Source organism: Halichoerus grypus, chromosome 3 (assembly GCF_964656455.1).
Source record: "Halichoerus grypus chromosome 3, mHalGry1.hap1.1, whole genome shotgun sequence".
Taxonomy (NCBI): Eukaryota; Metazoa; Chordata; class Mammalia; order Carnivora; family Phocidae; genus Halichoerus; species Halichoerus grypus.
In genome coordinates this window covers 86,336,000-86,358,511 of record NC_135714.1, presented here as the reverse complement: position 1 = coordinate 86,358,511, position 22,512 = coordinate 86,336,000, and the positions used below count along the sequence as shown (strand labels likewise).

The 22,512-nt window shown below is 34.7% G+C and overlaps 1 protein-coding gene across 4 annotated transcripts in view; it reads right to left on the bottom strand.

Moving 5' to 3' along the window:
- GSTCD (glutathione S-transferase C-terminal domain containing) overlaps positions 1-22,512 on the bottom strand; it is a 130,226-nt gene that overhangs the window by 13,539 nt on the left and 94,175 nt on the right. For all 4 annotated transcript variants that reach the window (XM_036094753.2, XM_036094752.2, XM_078069045.1 and 1 more), the window contains 3 exons: positions 16,786-16,901; positions 16,579-16,623; positions 14,459-14,587 (listed from right to left, as the gene is read on the bottom strand). In XM_036094753.2, coding sequence (XP_035950646.2) covers positions 14,459-14,587; positions 16,579-16,623; positions 16,786-16,901 — 290 coding nt within the window. The remainder of the gene's footprint in view (positions 1-14,458; positions 14,588-16,578; positions 16,624-16,785; positions 16,902-22,512) is intronic.

Genomic DNA, 22,512 nt, shown 5'->3' with positions numbered 1-22,512 from the left:
TATTTGAAAACATTCTTTCAAATTCTGTATGAATATAATCTAATCAATGCTGTATGAAAACTGATCAAATCATATTTATGGAGCCCCTTTTCATCTTCATATAACAGTTCTTAATATTGGTGAATTACATGAACTACTTTCAATGGGTTTATTTAAAAAGGAAGGAATAAAGTTATGAATTGGAATCTAATTAGGGCTTCAATAATTCATTAAAAAACCTCTAAAAATGATCTTAAGATATGTTTTCAAAACAAATTCCTTAAATATGTCTATATTGTGTCACAATCTAAAGTAGACAATTATGAAAATTATTAGGCTAAATAAAGCAAAACAGGACCCTATGGAAAAAAAATCTGATATGGGGATCTTAAAAAATAAAGCATTTTGTCAGAAAAATGCTCAGATCTCTGACAACTTCAGGGTAGGGAGGGGCTTTTAGAGTGAAGAGATTTTCTGGAAATTTCTGGATATGAGTATCATAAGCCAGATTCCCCTCTTAAACTGGAAAGCCAAAAGCAATGTTGTATTGGGAAGAGGAAAGCATGATCTCTGCTCATCATCCTTCTTCTGAATCTCCCCTCCATCTAAGCTTACATCAATTTAGAAGTCAACAATCCCTGTGATTGTTGTCAATCCACTTTTCCTCTTTCACTCTGAAAATTGAGCCTGGGAAGCCTGCCGTTCAGTGAAGGCAGGCACTACTGGGTAATTGGGAGTGAAGAACTTTGATTTCTCATCTGTTCCTTTTATTTAATCAGTTTTGCAGAGTAAAAATCAGGCCAGTTCTTCATTTTCATGAGTAGCTGGAGAAAACCTCACCATAAAAGTTATAAATGCATTTTCCCCTGAAGGGGAAGAAAAGACAACCAATACTCCCTGAGTGCCCCTTATGTGGGGCCACTACGCTGGGTAATGGCACGCAGATCTTTCTATGCTCACATCGGCCCTGAGAGATTTTATCTCCGTTTTAGAAGTAAGGAAACTAAGGCTCAGAGAAATTAAGAACGAGCCCACAACAAAGCAGCTCCTGAGTGGCAGGATCCTGAACCCATGCATTAATTATATCAGGCTGCTTCCCCGCAAAACCCTTTTAAGGCTCTTAAAGAATTCCTTTTGCTACATGCAAAAGAATGAGTTTATTTCCCTCATTTAAACAAAACAACTAAATTTAAGAACTATTTACACAATGGATTTTAGTCCTAAAAGATTTTATTGCTTCATATGCTAATTTCCATTGTTACCAAATGCCAGTCAGAAAGAACAGGCAAATAACGAAGAGAGATATAGATCAATGGAACGATTTGAATATGAACATTGAGCATAAAACAAAGGTGGCACTTTGGATCACTGGGAAAAAGATGGACTTTTAATTTATTTTTTTTTAAGATTTTATTTTTAAGTAATCTCTATACCCAACGTGGGGATCGAACTTACAACCCTGAGATCAAGAGTTGCATGCTCTACCAACTGAGTCAGCCAGGTGCCCCAAAGATGGGCTTTTTAATAAGTGATGTTGGGTTAACCTGATAGCCATATGAAAAATAAAATTAGATCCTTTCCTCTCACCACACATAGTACATTTCAAAGGGACTAGAGATTTAAAATGCAAAACAACGACAACAAGAACAACCAGGAGTGAATTCCTCTATAACCTAGGGGAGTGGAAATACTTAACTATGTCTGAAATTCTACATACAATAAGGGATAAGGTTAAAAAATTTGACAAAAAATGAAAAAAAATGGCAAAGAAACAAAAACCATATGTAAAAAGATAAATGACAAAGAGAAAAAATTGGCAACTTAAAGCATTAACAAAAGGTTAATATCCCTTATGCATAGCAAGTTTCTGAAAATAAAGAAAAGTATAATAATCTGATAGTAAATGGACAAGAGATTTGGAAAATTCAGAAACAAAAATATGCGAATATGTCTTAAACCAAAGTTGTCCAATATGGTTCAAAATAAGAGAAGTACTTAAATTACATTAAGATATTACTTATCACCTATTAAAGTGGCAAAAATTCTAAAATTTGATGACAACCTATGGGCCAGGGTATGGTGAAACAGACAATGTCATACATTGCTGGTGGGAATATAAAAATGTCACAACCCCATGGAGGAGGAATTTAGCAATATCCAGCAAAATTCCATGAGTAATTTGCGATCTCACTTCTAAAAATCTGTTCAAGGGATACACTGGCCAAAACATAAAAAGATGTATTCATTGAGGCAATATTTGAAATAACAACAAAATGGAAACAAGTCAATTTTCCATTGACAGAGGACTCGCGGCTTACTCTGAAGCTCTAAAAAGGAATGGGGAAGATTTCTCTACATGGCCATGGTAGATATTATTAAATGAAAAATAATGTTAAAAATTGTCAAACTATTTTCAGTAATCATCATTGGTGTCTGTATTTTTGTTTTAGGACTCAAATATGTATATTGTGAGATAAAGCAAATAAGAAATTTGCTGATGCCATTAGGAAATAGATTTTTTTTAAGCACAGGAGAAAGAAGAAAGAGATATGAAATAGCTAAGTGAGGCTAAGTTAAAATCCCATGGTCCTGAATTTAAATTGGAAGTGTCAGTATGTACCCATGATGATTTAAAAAAAAAAAAAATTGCCTTGCTAAGACCACAGTAGAGCCTGGAAACAAAGACCAAACCAGTAGCAATGACTATCCCCAGGACCTAAATTGTGATCATTGAAATAGCATTTTCCTTTAAAAGAATTTAGAGCTGCATGGAGAAATAGCTGCTGCCAGGTAGGAGGCAGGAAATGCATAAGATGAGTTGGAACATCGTGTTATACTGAAAGCAGGGACACTATGAAATACTATTGAAGTCCTATCAATAGGACTCAGGAGCTAACCTCAAGAGGCTCCCACTTAACAAATATGGGAATATCTGAGCGTCAGTGAGAATAATAAGTGCAATAATAAGTGTAATAATAAGTGCAATAATAATAAGTGTTTCAAACATTAAATTGATGAGTCAATAATTGTACTGAGAAAAAAAAAACTACTTTCAGTAGATAACCAACTCACTTTGAAAACCAGAAAATACAGGGAAAGAATCAAATTTTATCTGGCCTTTCCTAATGTACTGTACCTCTGCATAACCGAACAGTTAATAAAGGAAAGTAAATGAAGATGGAATGATAAGATTAAAAGAATATCGCCATTTTGCAATCCTTGCTAAAGTAATGGAGCTAAGGTCAATGATCACAAATGCTGCTGATGTTGCACAAGAGACAGCCAGACGTAAGTGCCTACTGATTTGAACACACCACCACCTTTGATGTATCCTTACCCCAAAGTAAACCTGATCTGATTATGTCTTTACAATCTAGATCTAACTATCAATTTCTAAGCAATCTTGGGAACAGGGTAATATGTGAAACAACACCAGGGGGATATGATCAGCAAAATCCAAATTGTGGGAGACTGTAAAGGAGAAATGACATGGTCATATAAACAATCTTTAAGGGAAAAAAAAAAAACAGGGATGGTGTAGTAGGACGAGTGAGTCTACCTGCTCATACCTGAAACATGTCAACATGGCAAAAAGGATTTTTTTTTAGATGTAATTAAGATTAAGAACCTTAAAATACCAAGATTATTCTGGATTTACATGGGTGGGTTCAATCAAATCACATGAGGACTTCAAAGTAGAGAACTTTCTCAGACCGGAAGCAAGAGAGATGAGACACAAGAAAAGTCAGAGATTTGAGGCATGAGAATGACTTGAACCACCATTGCTGGCTTTCACCAGTAGCTCTAGAGGCTGAGAATGAATCCTTGCTGAGCCAGCAAGGGAGTTGGAACCTTAATCCTACAATGCGTGGAACTAAATTCTACCAACAACCTGAACCATCCCAGAAGTGGATTTCCCCTCAGAGCCTTTAGATAAGAGCCAAACCAAAGTAGAGGCTGACTTTGACCTAATGACATCTGGCACAGAGAAACTAGTTAAGCCCACCTGGATTTCTGATCTATAGAACTATGAGATAACAAATTTGTGTTATTTTAAGCTGCCAAATTTGTGGTCATTTTTTTTTTGACAAGACAAATAGAAAACTAAAGCAGATGAAAACCTATAAATTTTAAGCCTTAAGATTCACATTAACCATTTCAATTTTTGTGTCTTATTTCAATCCTCATTAAAAGAAATACACTGTAAAAAAAATCATGAGACAAATGATGTAGAGAGCTTCTACAGCAACATGAAGGTGATCTTGTTGAGTAATTTGCTATTCTCTCTTATTAATCATTACTACTTAATCCTACCAGTTGCAGAATTCATTCATTCATTCAACAATGAATGGGCATTTTGTATTTACTGCTATTATGGTAGTGGCTGGGAATACAAAGGTCAAAAAAAGATCCCTTTTGCATGCTCTGTCATAGTAACCTCTGAATCCAAACTACTTAATATATTAATCAACTCAATCTGGGAATCATATAGGTTGAAACAACTCATAAAGTTCATAAAATATGTCTCTCATGTGTGTGATTCACAGGGGATACAAAGAAGAGTAAAACACTACACATACAACAACACACAAACCGTACACAAACCTGTCTAATACAGGATAGAATAGGTTAAGTGCCATTAAAAAAGTACAAACAGAAGCATCAAAGGAGGGACAGGAGATATTCAGATGGGGAAAATTCAGGAAGGGAGTCCTGGAGGAGGTGGCATTTGAGGAGGGCCTTGCAGGGTAGAAAGGAGTTTAGAAAGCAAAGAAATAACAAGCCAGAGGCAAAAGAACAGACAGACGGCATTTTCATGAAATAGGGAGTGATACTACTATTAGAAATAATATAAAATTTAACATTTATTGAGTAAGGTATTATGTTAAGTGCTTTCCATGTATTTACTCATTTAACATAATAACCCTATGAAATAAGTACTATTTTTTAAATTTACCTTTTTATTGTGGTAAAAATACATACAAGATTTACCAGCTTAACCATTTTTAAGTGTACACATTGTTGTGAATCAGATCTCCAAAACCTTTTCATCTTGCAAAACTGAAACTCCATACCAACGGCAGCAACTTCCATTTTCCCCTTCCCCTCAGCCCCTGGTAACTACCATTCTACTTTCTGTTTCTATGCATGTGACTACCTTAGATACCTCATATAAAAGGAATCTTACAGTATTTATCTTTTTGTAACTGGCTTATTTCACTTAGCATCCTCAATGTTCATCCAGGTTGTAGCATGACAAGACTTCCTTCTTTTTTAAGGCTAAATTATATATATATCACATTTTGTTTATATGTATATAATATATATATATATATATCACATTTTGGCTAAATTATATATAATTTATATATATATAATCACAATATATATATTATATATATCACATTTTGGCTAAATTATATATCTATATCTATATGTAGATATAGATATCTTTCACATTTTGTTTATCCACTCATCTGTCCATGGACATTTGAATTGCTTCCACCTCTTGGCTATTGGGAATAGTGCTGCTGTGAACAGGGTATGCAAACATCTAAGTAGGTACTATTTTAAGATAAGGAAATTGAGGCCCAGAGAGGGTAAGTAACCTGTTCCAGGTCACACAGCAAATCAAGGACCCTAACTCAGACAGTTCAGGGCCTCCATTCTAGATAACTACTCTTAACAAATACATCTCCTGTCTTTTCATTCATTTCATTGGTCCTACTATCTTCTGAAATTACAACAACGTAGGGAACTAGCATGTATTCAGTATCTGCTAGATGTCACAATCTTTACATTGATTTTTTGATTTAATCATTTCATTATTGTCTTAATTTAATATGTTAAGTAGCTCTTATTATCTCCATTTGCAATAACATGCCCAAAGTCACCTAGCCAGAAAGACCTGGTCTAAGGTCACAAGTGATGAAGTCAAGATTTAAACTCAAACTGCCTGATACCAAACTTCGTTCTAGTTCTCTATGTTCCCATTTGCTTCTTTCTGAGATGTAGGGAGTGAACAGAAGTCATTGACTGGATTCCAGGTCTGGCTCTCACACTAACTTGTTATGCTCCTCTGTAGATAGAGATGGCTTTAACTGCTCCATCTGTAAAGTGGGAAGATTGAACTGGATGATCTTTAAATTTGCCCAGCCCAATTAGGCTCAGAACCTTTGCTTCTCAAAGAAGGATTCTTCACCAAGTATCTTAGACAGTAGTAGGCATGGTCCCAACAGTACACTCATGTTCTCTTCCAAACCCCTTTAAAAACTTTTGTGCAATTATATTATAGATAATTGGCTTTGAAGGCATGTAAAGTAATAACAAAGAGTCCTTTGTTCTGTACACACTCTTCCACCCCCGTAAGAACATCTGGCAACCAAAGCCAATGCTTTTCAACTCACTGGTTTTCTTTCCTGAAATCTAGAACTTTTTCCATATAATAAATACAGATTGCTACCCTTGATTTATAAATATTAGATATTATCTATTGATTTTCCATTATGGAAGATGGTTTTGTTTTTGTGTGGTTTGGCTTGTTTGTTTTTTTACATTTACATCCTTTTCTCTTTTAGCATCCTCTTAATATTACCTCCAACTTTTAGTTAAGTATTTATGTAATGTTTTTATTATTGTTGCTTTGTATATATACTGTTCACTGCTGAACTAAGTGTGTTGTATAATTTTTTTAAACATCCAAGCCTCTCCCTACCCAAAAGCTCTGTAAAATGCCTTATTGTATAACTTTCCACTGTATGAAAATTACTAAGTAATCTATCAGTCTCATTTTTCTTTCCTGAGGACATCTTTCCTGGGCTTTCTGACCTTTAACTAAGGACTCAATGTTTTCTGGGCCTTCTGCCTAGCTCTGGTCCTGAGATTCCCTTTGCCATCATAATGAGAATCCTCTTCACCTCCTTTTGTGTTAGATAACACTTATTCCTTTTTCTTATTTACTCTCTTGTGTTAGTGAAGCACATCTTCTAGGAATTTCCTGAAGTACATTTCTTGAGATGTTAACATTTTCTTTATTACTTTCACACTTTTAAAAAAATTTTTGTATTAACATATAGTGTATTATTTATTTCAGGGGTACAGGTCTGTGATTCATCAGTCTTACACAATTCACAGCGCTCACCATAGTACCTACCCTCCCCAATGTCCATCACCCAGCCACCCCATCCCTCCCACCCCCTCCACTCCAGCAACCCTCAGTTTGTTTCCTGAGATTAAGAGTCTCGGTTTGTCTCCCTCTCCAGTTTCGTCTTGTTTCATTTTTCCCTCCCTTCCCCTATGATCCTCTGTCTTGTTTCTCAGACTCCTCATATCAGTGAGATCATATGATACATGTCTTTCTCTGATTGACTTATTTCGCTCAGCATAACACCCTCCAGTTCCATCCACATCGTTGCAAATGGCAAGATTTCATTCCTTTTGATGGCTGCATAATATTCCATTGTGTATATATATATATATATATATATATATATATATATATACCACATCTTCTTTATCCATTCATCTGTTGATGGACATCTTGGCTCTTTCCACAGTTTGGCTATTGTGGACATTGCTGCTATAAACATCGGGGTGCACATACCCCTTCGGATCCCTACATTTGTATCTTTGGGGTAAATACCCAGTAGTGCAATTGCTGGATCGTATGGTAGCTCTATTTTCAACTTTTTGAGGAACCCCCATACTGTTTTCCAGAGTGGCTGCACCAGCTTGCATTCCCACCAACAGTGTAGGAGGGTTCCCCTTTCTCCGCATCCTCGCCAACATCTGTTATTTCCTGACTTGTTAATTTTAGCCATTCTGGCTGGTGTGAGGTGGTATCTCATTGAGGTTTTGATTTGGATTGCCCTGATGCGAAGTGATGTTGAGCACTTTTTCATGTGTCTGTTGGCCATTTGTATGTCTTCTTTGCAGAAATGTCTGTTCGTGTCTTCTCCCCATTTCTTGACTGAATTATTTGTTCTTTGGGTGTTGGGTTTGATGAGTTCTTTATAGATTTTGGATACTAGCCCTTTATCTGATATGTCACTTGCTAATATCTTCTCCCATTCTGTTGGTTGTCTTTTGGTTTTGTTGACGTTTCCTTTGCTGTGCAAAAGCTTTTTATCTTGATGAAGTCCCAATAGTTCATTTTTGCCCTTGCTTCCCTTGCCTTTGTTGATGTTTCTAGGAAGAACTTGCTGAGGCTGAGGTCAAAGAGGTTGCTGCCTGTGTTCTCAAGGATTTTGATGGATTCCTGTCTCACATGTAGGTCTTTCATCCATTTTGAGTCTATTTTTGGTGTGGTGTAAGGAAATGGTCCAGTTTCATTCTTCTGCATGTGGCTGTCCAATTTTACCAACACCATTTGTTGAAGAGACTGTCTTTTTTCCATTGGACATTCTTTCCTGCTTTGTCAAAGATAAGTTGACCATAGAGTTGAGGGTCCATTTCTGGGCTCTCTATTCTTTTCCGTTGATCTGTGTGTCTGTTTTTGTGCCAGTACCATACTGTCTTGATGATTACAGTTTTGTAATAGAACTTGAAGTCCGGAATTGTGATGCCACCGTCTTTGCTTTTCTTTTTCAACATTCCTCTGGCTATTTAGGGTCTTTTCTGTTTCCATACAAATTTTAGGATTATTTGTTCCATTTCTTTGAAAAAAGTGGATGGTATTTTGATAGGGATTGCATTAAATGTGTAGATTGCTCCAGGTAGCATAGACATTTTCACAATATTTGTTCTTCCAATCCATGGGCATGGAACATTTTTCCATTTCTTTGTGTCTTCCTCAATTTATTTCATGAGTATTCTATACTTTTCTGAGTATAGATCCTTTGCCTCTTTGGTTAGATTTATTCCTAGGTATCTTATGGTTTTGGGTGCAATTGTAAGTTGGATCGACTCCTTAATTTCTCTTTCTTCTGTCTTGTTGGTGGTGTATAGAAATGCAACTGATTTCTGTGCATTGATTTTATATCCTGCCACTTTACTGAATTCCTGTATGAGTTCTAGCAGTTTTGGGGTGGAGTCTTTTGGGTTTTCCACATAAAGTCTCATATCATGTGCAAAATGTGACAGTTTCACTTCTTCTTTGCCGATTTTGATGTCTTTTATTTCTTTTTGTTGTCCGATTGCTGAGGCTGGGATTTCTGTCACACTTTTTTTTTAATGCTTATTTCAGTGTCTATTTCTTTTTTTGTTCTACTTTTATAGGTGATGCTCTACAGTTCATCTTTTAGATTTTCTACTTGTGTGTTTTTTTTTTTCAATTTTGGTTAACGTATTTTTAATTTCCAGGAAGTTCCTTTTTGTTCTCTGTTGGTTCATTTTCTTTCCCCTTTTTCATTCTATCCTTGTTTTGTTCATGTAATATCTTCTCTGATCTCTCCATGGATGAGATCCTTTGTTATGTTTGTTGCTTTCGTTTCTATCTTCTGTTTCAGAAGTTTTCCACATTTGATATTCCTTGGCTGTCAGTTCATATTAAAGAGTGAATCACTAAAAAGTTGACTGGAAGTACTGAATAAAAGACTTGAAGAGTGGTGGGCTTCACTAGTGACTGAGTGATCAGGTGGCTAGCTGCTTTTTTTTTTTTTTTTTTTTAATTACAGCTATAGTATCTGTAGTTATTTTCCCTGGGGACAGCTCTGATTCTTTTGATCTCTTTGATTGAGAACATGATTCCAGCTTCTGAAGTTCTGGAAGTAAGGGCAAATGGGGGGCGAGGGGGAAGAGATCCATCATTCAGTGTGCAGATTCTCACTGAGTTCTTGTTTTCAGGACAGCTCATCACCCTTGCCCTCCTCTGTGCCAAGCATCTCTGGCTCAGTTTCTTCATAGAATAAACTTCTAGTTCCTTGCAGGAGTCAGGGAGTGTACACAAAATGGAGGTAGGTTTCTGGGTCTCTAAATATTTTTAATTAAACATGATTTCAGCTCTTCCTTATCCCCTTCCTCTGAGGTTTCTGGTATCCTGAATTCTTGACGTTTTCTGGGATTTGATGAGAGCAAAGTGACTTGCTTCCTGATAGTCACTCCCCCTCCTCATGCATTTAAGTTTGATCTTCCTCTTTTCTACTCAATAATTTACCATTTTTCTTTGATCTGCTTTCTGCCTTCATATATTATGGTTCAAATTACAGAATCTTGAATGTAGGTTCATCAAAGATGGAGGATGAGTCTTCTGGTTTTTGTTCTCCTTGTTATTTGGGGGGTCTCATCTTTCTTGGAGAGAAGGGGTTTGAAATACCTCTGTCTGCAGTCTTCACGTGGGAAATCCTCCATTTTGCCTTAATGATTTTTCAAAATTACGTCTGAGACTATATACTTTCTCAAGTTTCTTTTCTTTTAAAACAAGGATTATATAAATTACTCATCAAAGGTGTTACTGAACTACATTGTATAATTGCATATTTATTGCATTGTATACAATTACATTGTATAATTATATACTAACATACATAACTAAGAATGAGCTTGTCATTAAGCACTCAGCACTGATAAACCACAAACAATCATATTAAAAATTGTTATGGGTAAGATAGAAAAAGGTAAATACATAACTCAAAAATAAACTGTTTTCAGATTTGGATATATATTGATAATATAGAAAATATTCACCAATACTGTTAGAAATCAATACCTTATCACCTAGTTCAGAAGACTCTGTTACTGTTGGAATTATCCAGCTAAAACATTTTGCTAGGCAAGCTATTTAGCACTGATACAGTTTTTGTTTTTTTAATACAGTGTATTTTTCCATAGTCATGGTCCTTTCTGCAATATTGTTTGAGAACCTGCATATTAATATACATTGTAAGTTAGGTCTTAAAAAGCATAATCTTGTAAGTTTTCACAATAATGAAAGTTATTTATCTTGCAGTAGACAAGGCATTAATGGACCTCTTTTTTTTAAAAAAAAAAAGCCTTAAAAACCCATTTGTGAAGAAATTTTTTGTAAGTTTCCCTTTAAGGGTTGGTAATCTATACATACTGTCTTAGTTTGGGTTGTTATTAAAAAAAAAAAAATCACCATACTGTGGGTGGCTTGAACAGCAAACATTTATTTCTCACAGCGCTGGAGGCTGAGAAGTCTGAGATCAGGGTGCTGGCAGATCTAATGTCTAGTGAGGACCCCTTCCTGTTTTACAGATAGAGAGCTAGGAGGGGAAGCAAGCTCTCTCTTCTTACAAGGGCACCAATTCCATTTCAGGAGGGCTCCACCTTCATGACCTAATTCCCTCCCAGGGGCCCCACCTCCTAATTCCGTGACATTAAGGTTTAGGAATTCAACATATGAATTTTTTGAAAGAGGACACAAACATTCAACCCATAACATATACTTAATTCTGGGTCATACAGCTACATATATTGAAACTGGGAGGAAAAAATACCTTCTTGGATGTTTCTTACTTTTGAAAACACTTTTATATTTTGCTCAGGACACTAGTAGTCATTATAACCCAAATCAGAATGAGCCAATAACAAGGTATTTCTATAATAACTACTTGTTTTGAAAGAAAAAAATATATTTTATATGTTCAGAATTCTTTTAGATACCTTGTAATAATCCTTAGGGACTATTAGCCTTTCTTGGCTAAATAAACTATCTATCTATCTCTATGAAATATTAAACACATACTTATTCCTCTATCTTTATTGCTTACCTTATCAAGAATATAAAAGTAACATGTTAAATTTGAGGTATTTTGAAAATATGGAAAATAATAAAGAAAAAATATTATTACAGTGTATAGAGATAGCTACCTTTAAAAAAAAATCCATATTAGCATATTCCTCCCATCCTTTTTAAATGCAGAGATCACACTGCATACAGTAAAAGGAGGCCCAATTTACTGAGTACTTCCTAAATGGCAGACAACCCACTAAGTGCTTCACATACATTATATCAATATCCTATGAGCCAGGTATTTTATGCCTAATCTGTATATGGAAAAACTGAGGATTAGTGATTTAAATAAGTTGCCCAGAGCCATACAGCTAGTAATTGGCCACACTGAGATTTTGGCACAAGGTTGCCCAATGTTAAAGTCCATATTCTTTACTATTATGTTTCTTTTCTTTACCATTATAACTAATTTTCCATGTCATTAATAAATCACTGCAAATATCATGTAAAGTAAAAAATGTAAAACTCCTATATGATTAGGCTTGTCTCATGGAAGCCCTGCAGTCAATGAGTAATAATATATATTTTTTAATTTAATTAAATGGCAAAATTTCAGAGCAAAAATGGAATATCATTGTTGTTCAAGTTAAAATGTATAGAGACTTTGAATGTTTTTATAAGCTTATTAGGCATTTGTATTTCTAAAGATATATATTTCTCAAATAAGGACAATGTAAACCAGAAACTACAAGATGACTCTTTGGAACAAACACAGTATTATTACCTCACTGATTCTGGTTATATTGGGCAGGTACAGTAGTAGGTGGACATGTTGGAAGACCTAATTAAAAGATCTGAAAATATCTAGATTTGTTCTCTTTCCTTATTTCAGATTAAACTAGTTTAACAAAGTTAGAAAATCAATTCATTTTTGCCTGCTATGGGTTCTTGTATTAATGGAGGTAAGACTAATAATTAGTATTTTAATTCTGATATATATAAATGATTTGCTTAAAGTTCCTAAAGATAGTTGATTCTAAGACTTTAAAATTCTCTCCTTAAAATCTGGTTTACATCATTATTTTTATATCTAAAGAAAAATAGTAAAAGAAAAAGGTATTTACTAAGCAAAGATAAATGCTAACTAAACCCTTATTTGAAATATCACAAAATCACGGATTAATGCAGCTTTAATGCATTTCCAATACTTAGTTATTCTGATTTCCTCTCTAGCTACACTATTTTCACCGTAATCTATTTAATACAAGAGTTGGAGCCACTGAGGCATTCAGTTTGATTTATCTAGTGACAAATACCTCAATTATCCTCCTAGGGAAAATTATTTTTTGAGAGTAAATCTAATTTTGGTTTAATCCTCCAAGTAATTTTAATTCACTCTCTATATATCTTGACAAAAGTAATTATGAAAGAAAAAAGCCATTCTGAATATACTATTATGAAATGTAAAGAAAATATCACATCAAAAAAGACATACACATTTTCAGTTGGTGTTAGTGAATTATGACTTTGGAAGTTACAAGAATATGCCAGAATGATTTAGCACCTATAAACCACAGAAGGGTAAAGAGATGTACGGCTGAGAAGATGGGAATTTTGTGATTTGAGAGGTGAGTAAATGGGCTGCAATATCTTGCCACCTTAGTCTGCATGGTGTACTGGTAATATGGGCATTGGCTTAATGGCTCATTGGCTTAATGGCTCATTTCTTAATGGAGAAGCTTTAAACATTTATGTAAAATTTCAGTTGCACATAAATATATAGTTAATTTGAATTTGCTGTTTCAGATGTCTGCATTTTCCCAAATTTCCTTATTAACAGTTTACTTCTTTTCGTATAGGCTTGGCTTGAGATAACCAATGGAAACAAATTGTATTCATTTTCACTGTAAAAGATAACATAAACCCCACAAATTTCCAGTAGTCGATATTTAGGAAATGAACGTCACTGGACAAAAATCATAAGAACTACGAAAGTCTGAGATTCTGATATTGAAGAAGAGTTCCAGCTAGACCAGCCTATTATGTATGTTTTGTGAACACATACAGTTGGAAATGCAGATTAGCACAACCTTCCTAGAAAGTGATTTGGCAAATGTATCAAAATCTTAAACAATGCATAAGATATCCATCATAGTAATAATTACACATTATAACAACATGAAAAAAAATGATCAATGAGTAGGGGAAATATTTATGACAATGTTAAGTTAAAGCAAGATCTATATAGTATGATGTAAACGATGTTAACATATGTGTAAATATGCATTTGTATGTGTGCATAAATATATAAAGACCAAAGGTTTTTGACACTATTCATTTCTCAGTAGTGGAAATACTGGTGATTCTTCTTTGTATTATTATGTATTTTCTATATTGAGCATATGGTCCTTTAAAAATAAGAAAAAAAATTTTAAAACAAATACAAGGAGTAACAGCAACATTTCTCTGTTTTTCTTTTCTTTCATTATCTTTTAAAATGTAAAATAAACCAAGGAAGGTCATTGTTATTAGAATTCATTCGTTCATTCAACTGAGAACTATTTCTAAGCACTTGCTATATGTCAAACATTGTTTTAGGCACTGGGCATTCTGCAAGTGAGGAAAATAAAACTCATGTCTGGGAGAGGAACAAATGTTACCTCTATCACATAATGGTGAAGTGCTATGAATGAAATACTATTCATTAATATGATATACTTTTAGATATAGAAAACAAAAGTTATAAACTTATTTAGCAAAGAATATAAAAGTATCTCCTTTTAATTAATCTAAGGCATATAATTTTTCTTAATTAATTAAAGAAATTGAAATCGTTTGATTACTTACCCCAATATTAAACATCCCTGTAAAATACTCCATATTTGCTTGAATGAACCAAATGTTGCTTAAACCTAGTTCATCACTTCTCTTCTTAGCACGAATTAATGATAATTCCTTGTTTTCTATTAATGTAACCTAGATTTCACCCAGGAAACAATAGTACATTCAGTAACATAATTCAGATATTAGGGCAAAGTATTATTACTGTATAGCTTTAATGTAGACCATACTACACTGATCTTTATCCTGTGCCAGGAAGTATGCCAGATAATATGGTATAAAAATGAACAAGGTCCTCAAACTCTTGGAGCTTAGAGATGGAGTGATGTAAGTGCAACAGGCAATTATAATACAGTGATAAGTGTTTAATGGAAGACATATTGTGTGTTATCAGAACACTCAGACTTGATGACTAAAGAAGGTTTTAGACATTTAACATGGAGAATAACATATTAACCGAGGCCTAAAAAATGAATAGAAATCAGCTGGAGGAATGGAGTGTTTCAGACAGAGAAAGAAACATGTGTGAAGGCCAAAGGGTGTGTTTGAAGAACTGAGAAAATTGGTGTAGCTGGGTCACAGTGTGTGGTGGTGATGGTGAATGGGGGGACAGGGTGTGGAGGGTAGACATGAGGCTGGAGAGGTGATAGGAGTCAGATCGTGTGATCAAAGAAGGTTCCATTGCTGCCATATATAGTGTGGATTAGTGGGGGTGAGACAGAAGGAAGGGCAACTAGTTAGGAATCCCGGCCAATGAAGATTGGAAAGGATTACTTGTTTAGACAGAGAAAAGTGGGCAGAATTGTCACTTCCATCACTATCATTCCTAGTTCTACCCTTATTTTGTCTTTATGCTTGTGTTTACAGAAAAATTCTGTATCCCTTCGTATAAAAAACCTGTCAGAGTACACTTGGTATCAAAGGCTTTCCAGCCATTATTTTAGCCAAGATTTCCCCTTTAAAGGCTCAACATCTCTAAGTGTTCAGACTGTTGGGAACGGGGGGGGGGAAGACACCATAACCCTGACTCTGCTTCTCCAGGGTTCTACTTTATGAGCTTTCTTCCTCTAACTCCAACCACCAAGTTGTTACTTTCCTTGATTACAAAACAGACACCTGCTAGTTTCCCCCAGGATTCCTTACTTATTTTGCCCTTTTTTTCAAAGAAAGGAAAAAAATAATACACCCTTACCCCCCAGCATCCTGTTATATGTCATTCTGGCCAGTCTATGGGTTCTTCCTCATCTTTTTCTTCTATGAGGAATCACTGTAATTATTTTGCACCTTCCAGAGAGTTCACGAGCAAAGAAACTGCCTCATTTGTTTTGTATTTTTTTTTAAAAGTCATCAAGTTCTAGACTTTTATGCTAAAAGATGGTCACTGCAAAGAAATGATTTCTTATGGCAGAAGACTAAAAATAATAAACTTCTAACAAATGGTGGCAATGACTGCATAAATTCTGGTACATTTACTTAAAAACATACTACGTAGTTACATTTTGGTGATATTTTAATAATGATATTTAAAACTATTTGCAATAGGGAAAAACATTTATGCTACAATACTGAGTTAAAGCTGGTGACTAAAATTATATTTGCGTTTTTAGCATTTGCGGCAATAAGCATCCTCCTGGACAATGACTTAATGAGAACATGGGGAGAAAAGCATTTGACGGATGAGTGTATTAAATTTGGAGTTTATTTTTTTCTTTAAGGAATTTTGTAATTGCTGTTACAATTTTGGTACAATGGATAAAAATCAAGATACCAAAAGAATATGCTTAACAAGTTTCAGAAGCTAGTATTTGCAGTATAAAATTATGGGGACAATTAAACTAGTTTCACGATTAAGTGTTTTATTTAACAACAGAATGGTTATTCCCTCTAAAACTTATTTTAAAATATAACCCTTTTATAAAAATTGAAAAATGTATTGTGATCCTACTTTACTTTTTTTTTTAAAGATTCTTAGAAGTTTAGTTCAAAGAAAAAAAAACTATCTGTGCCACATAATGTGACCTGGGTGAACAATTAATAAATTCAAAGAGCAGGGGTCAGACACAGATTCAGCAAACTGAACTGGGTAGTTTTCCAGTGTTTCCTTTTATGGGTTATTCAGATTTTACCTGGCATGATGGCAGCATGTGAGCAAGGACAATTCCAACATGACCCTGGAAAAGGCAGAAAAAGAAACAAGTTAACTTTGGTCCCTAAAGCTTTTTTCTCATTCTGAGACAATAGTCTTGCCAAATAAAAACATGACTTTGAATGTAATACAGTAAAGTCACATAGTTGGGGAAAGGCTAAAGAGAACAAAAGGAGGGATGTAATACCCCGCCGCTGCAGAAATCCACAATTCTGTCACCAGGTTTGGCCTGATTTGCCACGACATAAACAAGGTTGTTTAACTGCTGCTGCTTCCTCAAAGCTCGATCACTGGACATTTTACCTGGGGAAGACAAGAGATGAAGACAATGAAATGTTACGCATCATGAGGGAGTAAGAAGGTACTCATAGAGTAGACCGCCGGCGTCCAACAAGAGGGGTAAATGTATAAATGAGTTCCAAATTCCACATCATCCACCGCGAGAGGACCAGAGAACTGAAACCCAGAAATGAACTCTCTCTATGCTTATTTTTACTTTTATTCATGTCTAACTTCTCTGTCAATAGCCATTGAAAAAATGTCTTCTAGAGAGGAAACAGTAAGTGAAATATTAATGGCAGAGTCATAAAGTGTTCAATAAATGTTTACTGGATGAATAAAAATTAACAGTGACAGTTTCTTCCCTCTATCCCTATCAGAGACAGATTGCAAAGACTACCTAATTCTAGCACATTGTTTAAATCTCCTTGGACAAAAGAGATCCATAACAAAAACATTTTCATTATTTAACTGGCACGCCCTTGAACTCTTAGTTTTTCTCGTTAGGAACGTTGGAACATAGGTGTCACATTGTCTGAAATATATCAATAGTTAGTGTATTTAGAGAGAAATTAGATTTTACCATTTTGGCTTTGAAGCTTCTTTTCCTCATGAGTCAGACACAGAAATCTAATGCAATTAGAGATTAAAGATAGGGCATTTCCAAGTATGAAATGCCTTGGGCCTAGCAGCATGAACATCTTAACTTTCCTTCAAAGCCACTAGTTAAGTCCACGAAATAACTTCAGAAGAATGAATAAAATTATTTGTTTTTACATATTTCACATGCACTTTTTGTAAGAGCAAGATTAAGAAAATATAAGGGAGCAGATCTCATTGATATAGATAAAAGGCAAACCCAGATAATCTTTCGGCTTGATCAAAAATTATTTACAGTTACCAATGTTTCCCTGATCCATTTTCACAGAAAAACAGCCTGGCTTTTTTCTTTTCTTCTCTTTTCTGTTTTCCTTCTTTCTTAGGTTACCGAAATAAAAACACTGGAAACCCTTTATTTTAGGAAAAAATAGAAAATATGAATAAAAAAATCTATATGAGAGAAAAAGATCCATAATCTAATAATTCAGAGCTAATATCTTTGTATACATGTACTTCCAGCTGTATCCATAAATTCATAATGTTCTAGATGCATATAAAACCTTATATATCAATCTTTCCATGTCAATGCATGTTTCTATGCTATAAGTTTTAATGGCTGCATAGTATTCCATTGACCATACCTACCACACTTCTATAACCAATCTATTGTAATAATGTCGTCATCATCATACAGCTAAATCACTGTACACATTCTTAATTATTTAGCATGGCCTGATGTGAATTTCAAACCTGAAGGGCATTTCAATCAATAGTTTGGTGACTTCATTTATGAAGACAGTTTCATGTAGCTAGCTTTTCATTTTTCTCTAATAATATAATTGTGAAAAATTTAAACAAAATAAGTAAAAGTCCCTATCACCCTACCCTTCCTGGATTACCACTCCTAAGAAATTAGGACAATTTTCAACACAGCAAAGTTGAAAGTATCTTACAGTGAATGTCTCTGTAACCTCCACTTAGATTCTACCACTAACAACTTACCATACTTGGTTTAGTCACACTCTGTTCATCTAACCATCTGTCTATCCATCCATTCATAAATCTGCCTTATTTTTTATGGCAGTGCAGTTCTGATTTGGAAGAGGAAGAGTAACAACAGGAAGGGGAGGAGAGTGGCAAAAAAAGAAAAGTATTTTTGAGCCGGAAAGCTAGAGTCACAAATGCTGCTGCTTAATGGAGCCACCAAGAGGCAAGAAATGAACACAAACATTTTAGTCTTACTTTTGTGGATTTCTTAACATTGCTTAGCCAAAGGATTTTCATAAAGTCAAAAGGAATTACCTTTTGTTAAGAACACAGAGAAAAGAAAATTTATTTAATGGAACAACTAGCAGGAAGTTTTGTACCATATTTCTACTATACATTTAGAATTATCTAACTTTCTTAGGTTTGCTCCAAAAGCAAATGTTGATGAAGATCTGTTTTTCTAAGACTGCATCTTTGCATATAAAGTATTCATGCTGATATGAAGGTTGAAGGCAAAGAGGTAATTTTCAGGGTTTGCTTAAATAGATACCGTTAAGTTGCACGTAATATTCACAAATCAAGCTAAAAATATAGTAGCATGATGCTCAGATGCTTTATGGAAAAGCCACCTCAAATAAAGCATTCCTCCTCCCCATTCCAGTTATATACATATTATGAAGCTCCTGGAAACATGAACAGGATCTCAAACACATTGAACAAGGTAAGAAAGTGGTATTTTGAGATATGGTGTTAATTTAAAAATCCAGTCTACTTTCTATTTATATCCAACATTCTTCTGCCTAAGACACCACTTATAAGCATGAATTTATAATCTATTTTTAGTTTGACTAAAAATGCTGGTTCTTTAAGTGCCATCATAGAAAAAGAAACCCAAGAATCAAATGGTCAGATGTTTTAATACAAATGATCTCATTCTTTCTGTGATGTAATTCTCCCACAGTGAAGTCTTTCCCTTGTCTAATTCAAGTCAGGAGGAACCTGATTATTTAGACAACTTCAGTGTTGTTTGCATTGCCCAAAAGGAAAATACAAAGGTAAACGAACAAATTTTTAAGCAAAGGAAGAGCTATGTTAGAACATCGGCATCATCTATGTTCTATAGGGCAATAGACAGTGAAACGCAGGTCCCATCCCCAGGGGTAAGGTTTTCATGCTTGGAATATCACTTGGGCACCTACTATGCTCAGTACTTGTTTATATGCTGAGGACACATCTCAAAGTGAGTAAAACATAGTTCCTGTCCTTAGGGAGCTAAGAGAGTATCTAAAGGAAGTTACGGGTGTTCATTATTTGCAAACGTATGTGTGCTGAAAATAAAGGACTAAATGAGACATCACAGAGGGCTTTACAGAGACTTGAGGCACTTCAGTTGAGTCTTTAAGGAGGAACAGAAACTTACCAGACAGAATGGCAAGGGAAAGTATACTAAGAAAAATATGACATATTTAGGGGAAAACCGCAATTAGCTCATGTGCTTAAAAATGAGGATCGATGAAGAAATGGTAGAACACAGGATAGATCTGAAGATACAGGCAAGACCAGATGGGAAAGAGCATTGCTTGTTATTTTGCCTCTCTGTGCTATAGAGAAACCAGGGCCTCATTTTAATATTTAATATGCTTAGAGCTCCTTAGAGACAAGTTTTACTTGAATAGACAGCACAGTTACTTTTACATTATTACATATTAAAGATGTTCCCTTATAATGCTAGCCCGCATCATTTTTATTCAGGATAGAGTATATCCTCAAATCAAATCAGATTATTAGTAGATTTCTCTGGCGCATTCAACCTCAACTGATGCTAATTGTCATTACGTCATTTAATTAAGAAAATGAAATAGAATCAACTCTTTGGAACTCATTGACTCATTTTGAACCCTGGTGTTCTAGATCAAGAAAGTCCTTGGACTCCTTATTGGATATTCCTTCTCACTCTCCTTCCCAGGCTCTCTTCCCTTGGTATAGCTCTGAAATGCTATGCTCACTAGGTCCTGTCTTTTGTGCCATAGCTTGTCATTGAGCATGCTTTTCCTGTGTATATAACTAAAGTCCCTTCCATATCTGCCCATTAAAATATCTCTTCTTTGCTTAAAATACCTTTAAAGGCATCTCTCTGCCTTAAGAAAATAATTTTTACTTCTTGGCAAGAAAACAAGGCCTCTACTGATCTGAGACCTGTTACTTTGGCAAACTCACCTTCTGGAACTTTCCTATATATCCTCTATATTCCAGCCTTTCTGACAATGGATAGTTCCTTGAATTAATCAAGGTCAGTGAGGTGGTGCCTTTATAAATTTGTTCCCTTTGCTTGAAACCAGTTTTCTTGCTTTAGAGAACCTCAGGAACGCTACCAGCTTTCCACTCTCCTGACTACATTTACATTTAGTATTTTGTAATATATTTTTTAAAAAGACGAAGAAAAAGTAACTTTTTCAAACCCTTTGGTACTACCCAAAATAACTCATCTTTTATACTATAAAGCATTAGTATTGTTAGGTAGTGAAAAAATTTTATTATACACTTCTGGGTATTTATCTGAAGAAAATGAAAACACTAACTCAAAAGGATATCTGTACCCCTGTGTACATTGCAGCTTTATTTACAATAGCCAAGATATGGAGACCACCTAAGTGTCCATCGATGGGTGATGGACAAAATGTGGTATACAGATATACAACTGAATATTATTCAGCTATACAAAAGAATGAAGTCTTGCCATTTGAGACAACATGGATGGACCTTGAGGGCGTTTGCTAAATGAAATAAGCCAGACAAGTACCATATGATCTCACTTACATGTGGAATCTAAGAGAATAGCTTGGTGGTTGCCAGAGGTGGGGGTGGAGTGGGCAAAATGTGCGAAGGGAGTCAAAAGGTACAAAATTCCAGTTTTAAAATAAATAAGTCACGAGAATGTAATGTATAGCAGGGCAACTATAGTTAATAATACTGTATTGCATATTTGGAAGTTGCTAATAGAGTAGATCCTAGGAGTTCCCATTACAAGAAAAGAATTCTATACGTGTGGTGATGGATGTGAGTTAATTAGACTTACTGTGATCATTTCACAACATATACAAATATCAAATCATTATGTTGTATACCTAAAGCTAAAATAATGTATTTCAATTATATCTTAATTTTTTAAATGATATATAGGCACTATTAATTATATTAACTACCAAAAGAACCAGTAGTTAAAACTGCTTCTGTCTTCCTGAAATAGATACAGATGATTTTTCCTGACCAAATAAACTTGGGTCCAATTAAATGGAAAGAGTGTTAGGAGCCACATAGGCACATAACAGGTGCTTAGTAAAAGTTTAATGAATTTATTTGCTTTGCAGTTAGGACAAGCTGGATTTTAAGGCCACTTAAAAAAGAAGTAAGGCTTACTTCTACAGGTATTAACATAAAAACAAGTTAGCTGTCAATGCTATGCCTGTATTTGTTGAAACAGTAAAAGAAGTCAACTACAGAACAGTGCTTTATATGGGACTGTAAAAGTTTCTAAGAACTTTGGTGAGGGAATAAGAAAACAGCTATTTAAAGCTATATCAAAAGCTAGACAAAAATAAATTCAAAATGGATTAAAGACCTAAATGTAAGACATGAAACCATTAAAATTCTAGAGGAGAACAGAGGCAGCAACCTCTTTGACCTCAGCCATAGCAACTTCTCACTAGATAACTCTCCTAAGGCAAGGGAAACAAAAGCAAATATAAGATCCTGGGACATCATCAAAATAAAAAGCTTCTGCACAGCAAAGGAAACAGTCAACAAAACTAAAAGGAACCTATGGAATGAGAGAAATCATTTGCAAATGACATATCTGATAAAGGGTTAGTATCCAAAATATATAAAGAATTTATCAAACTCAACACCCAAGAAATAAATAATCCAGTTAAGAAATTGGCAGAAGACATGAGTAGATATTTTTCCAAAGAAATGGCTAATAGACACATGAAAAGCTCAACATCACTAATCATCAGGAAAGTACAAATCAAAACTACAATGAGATATCAGC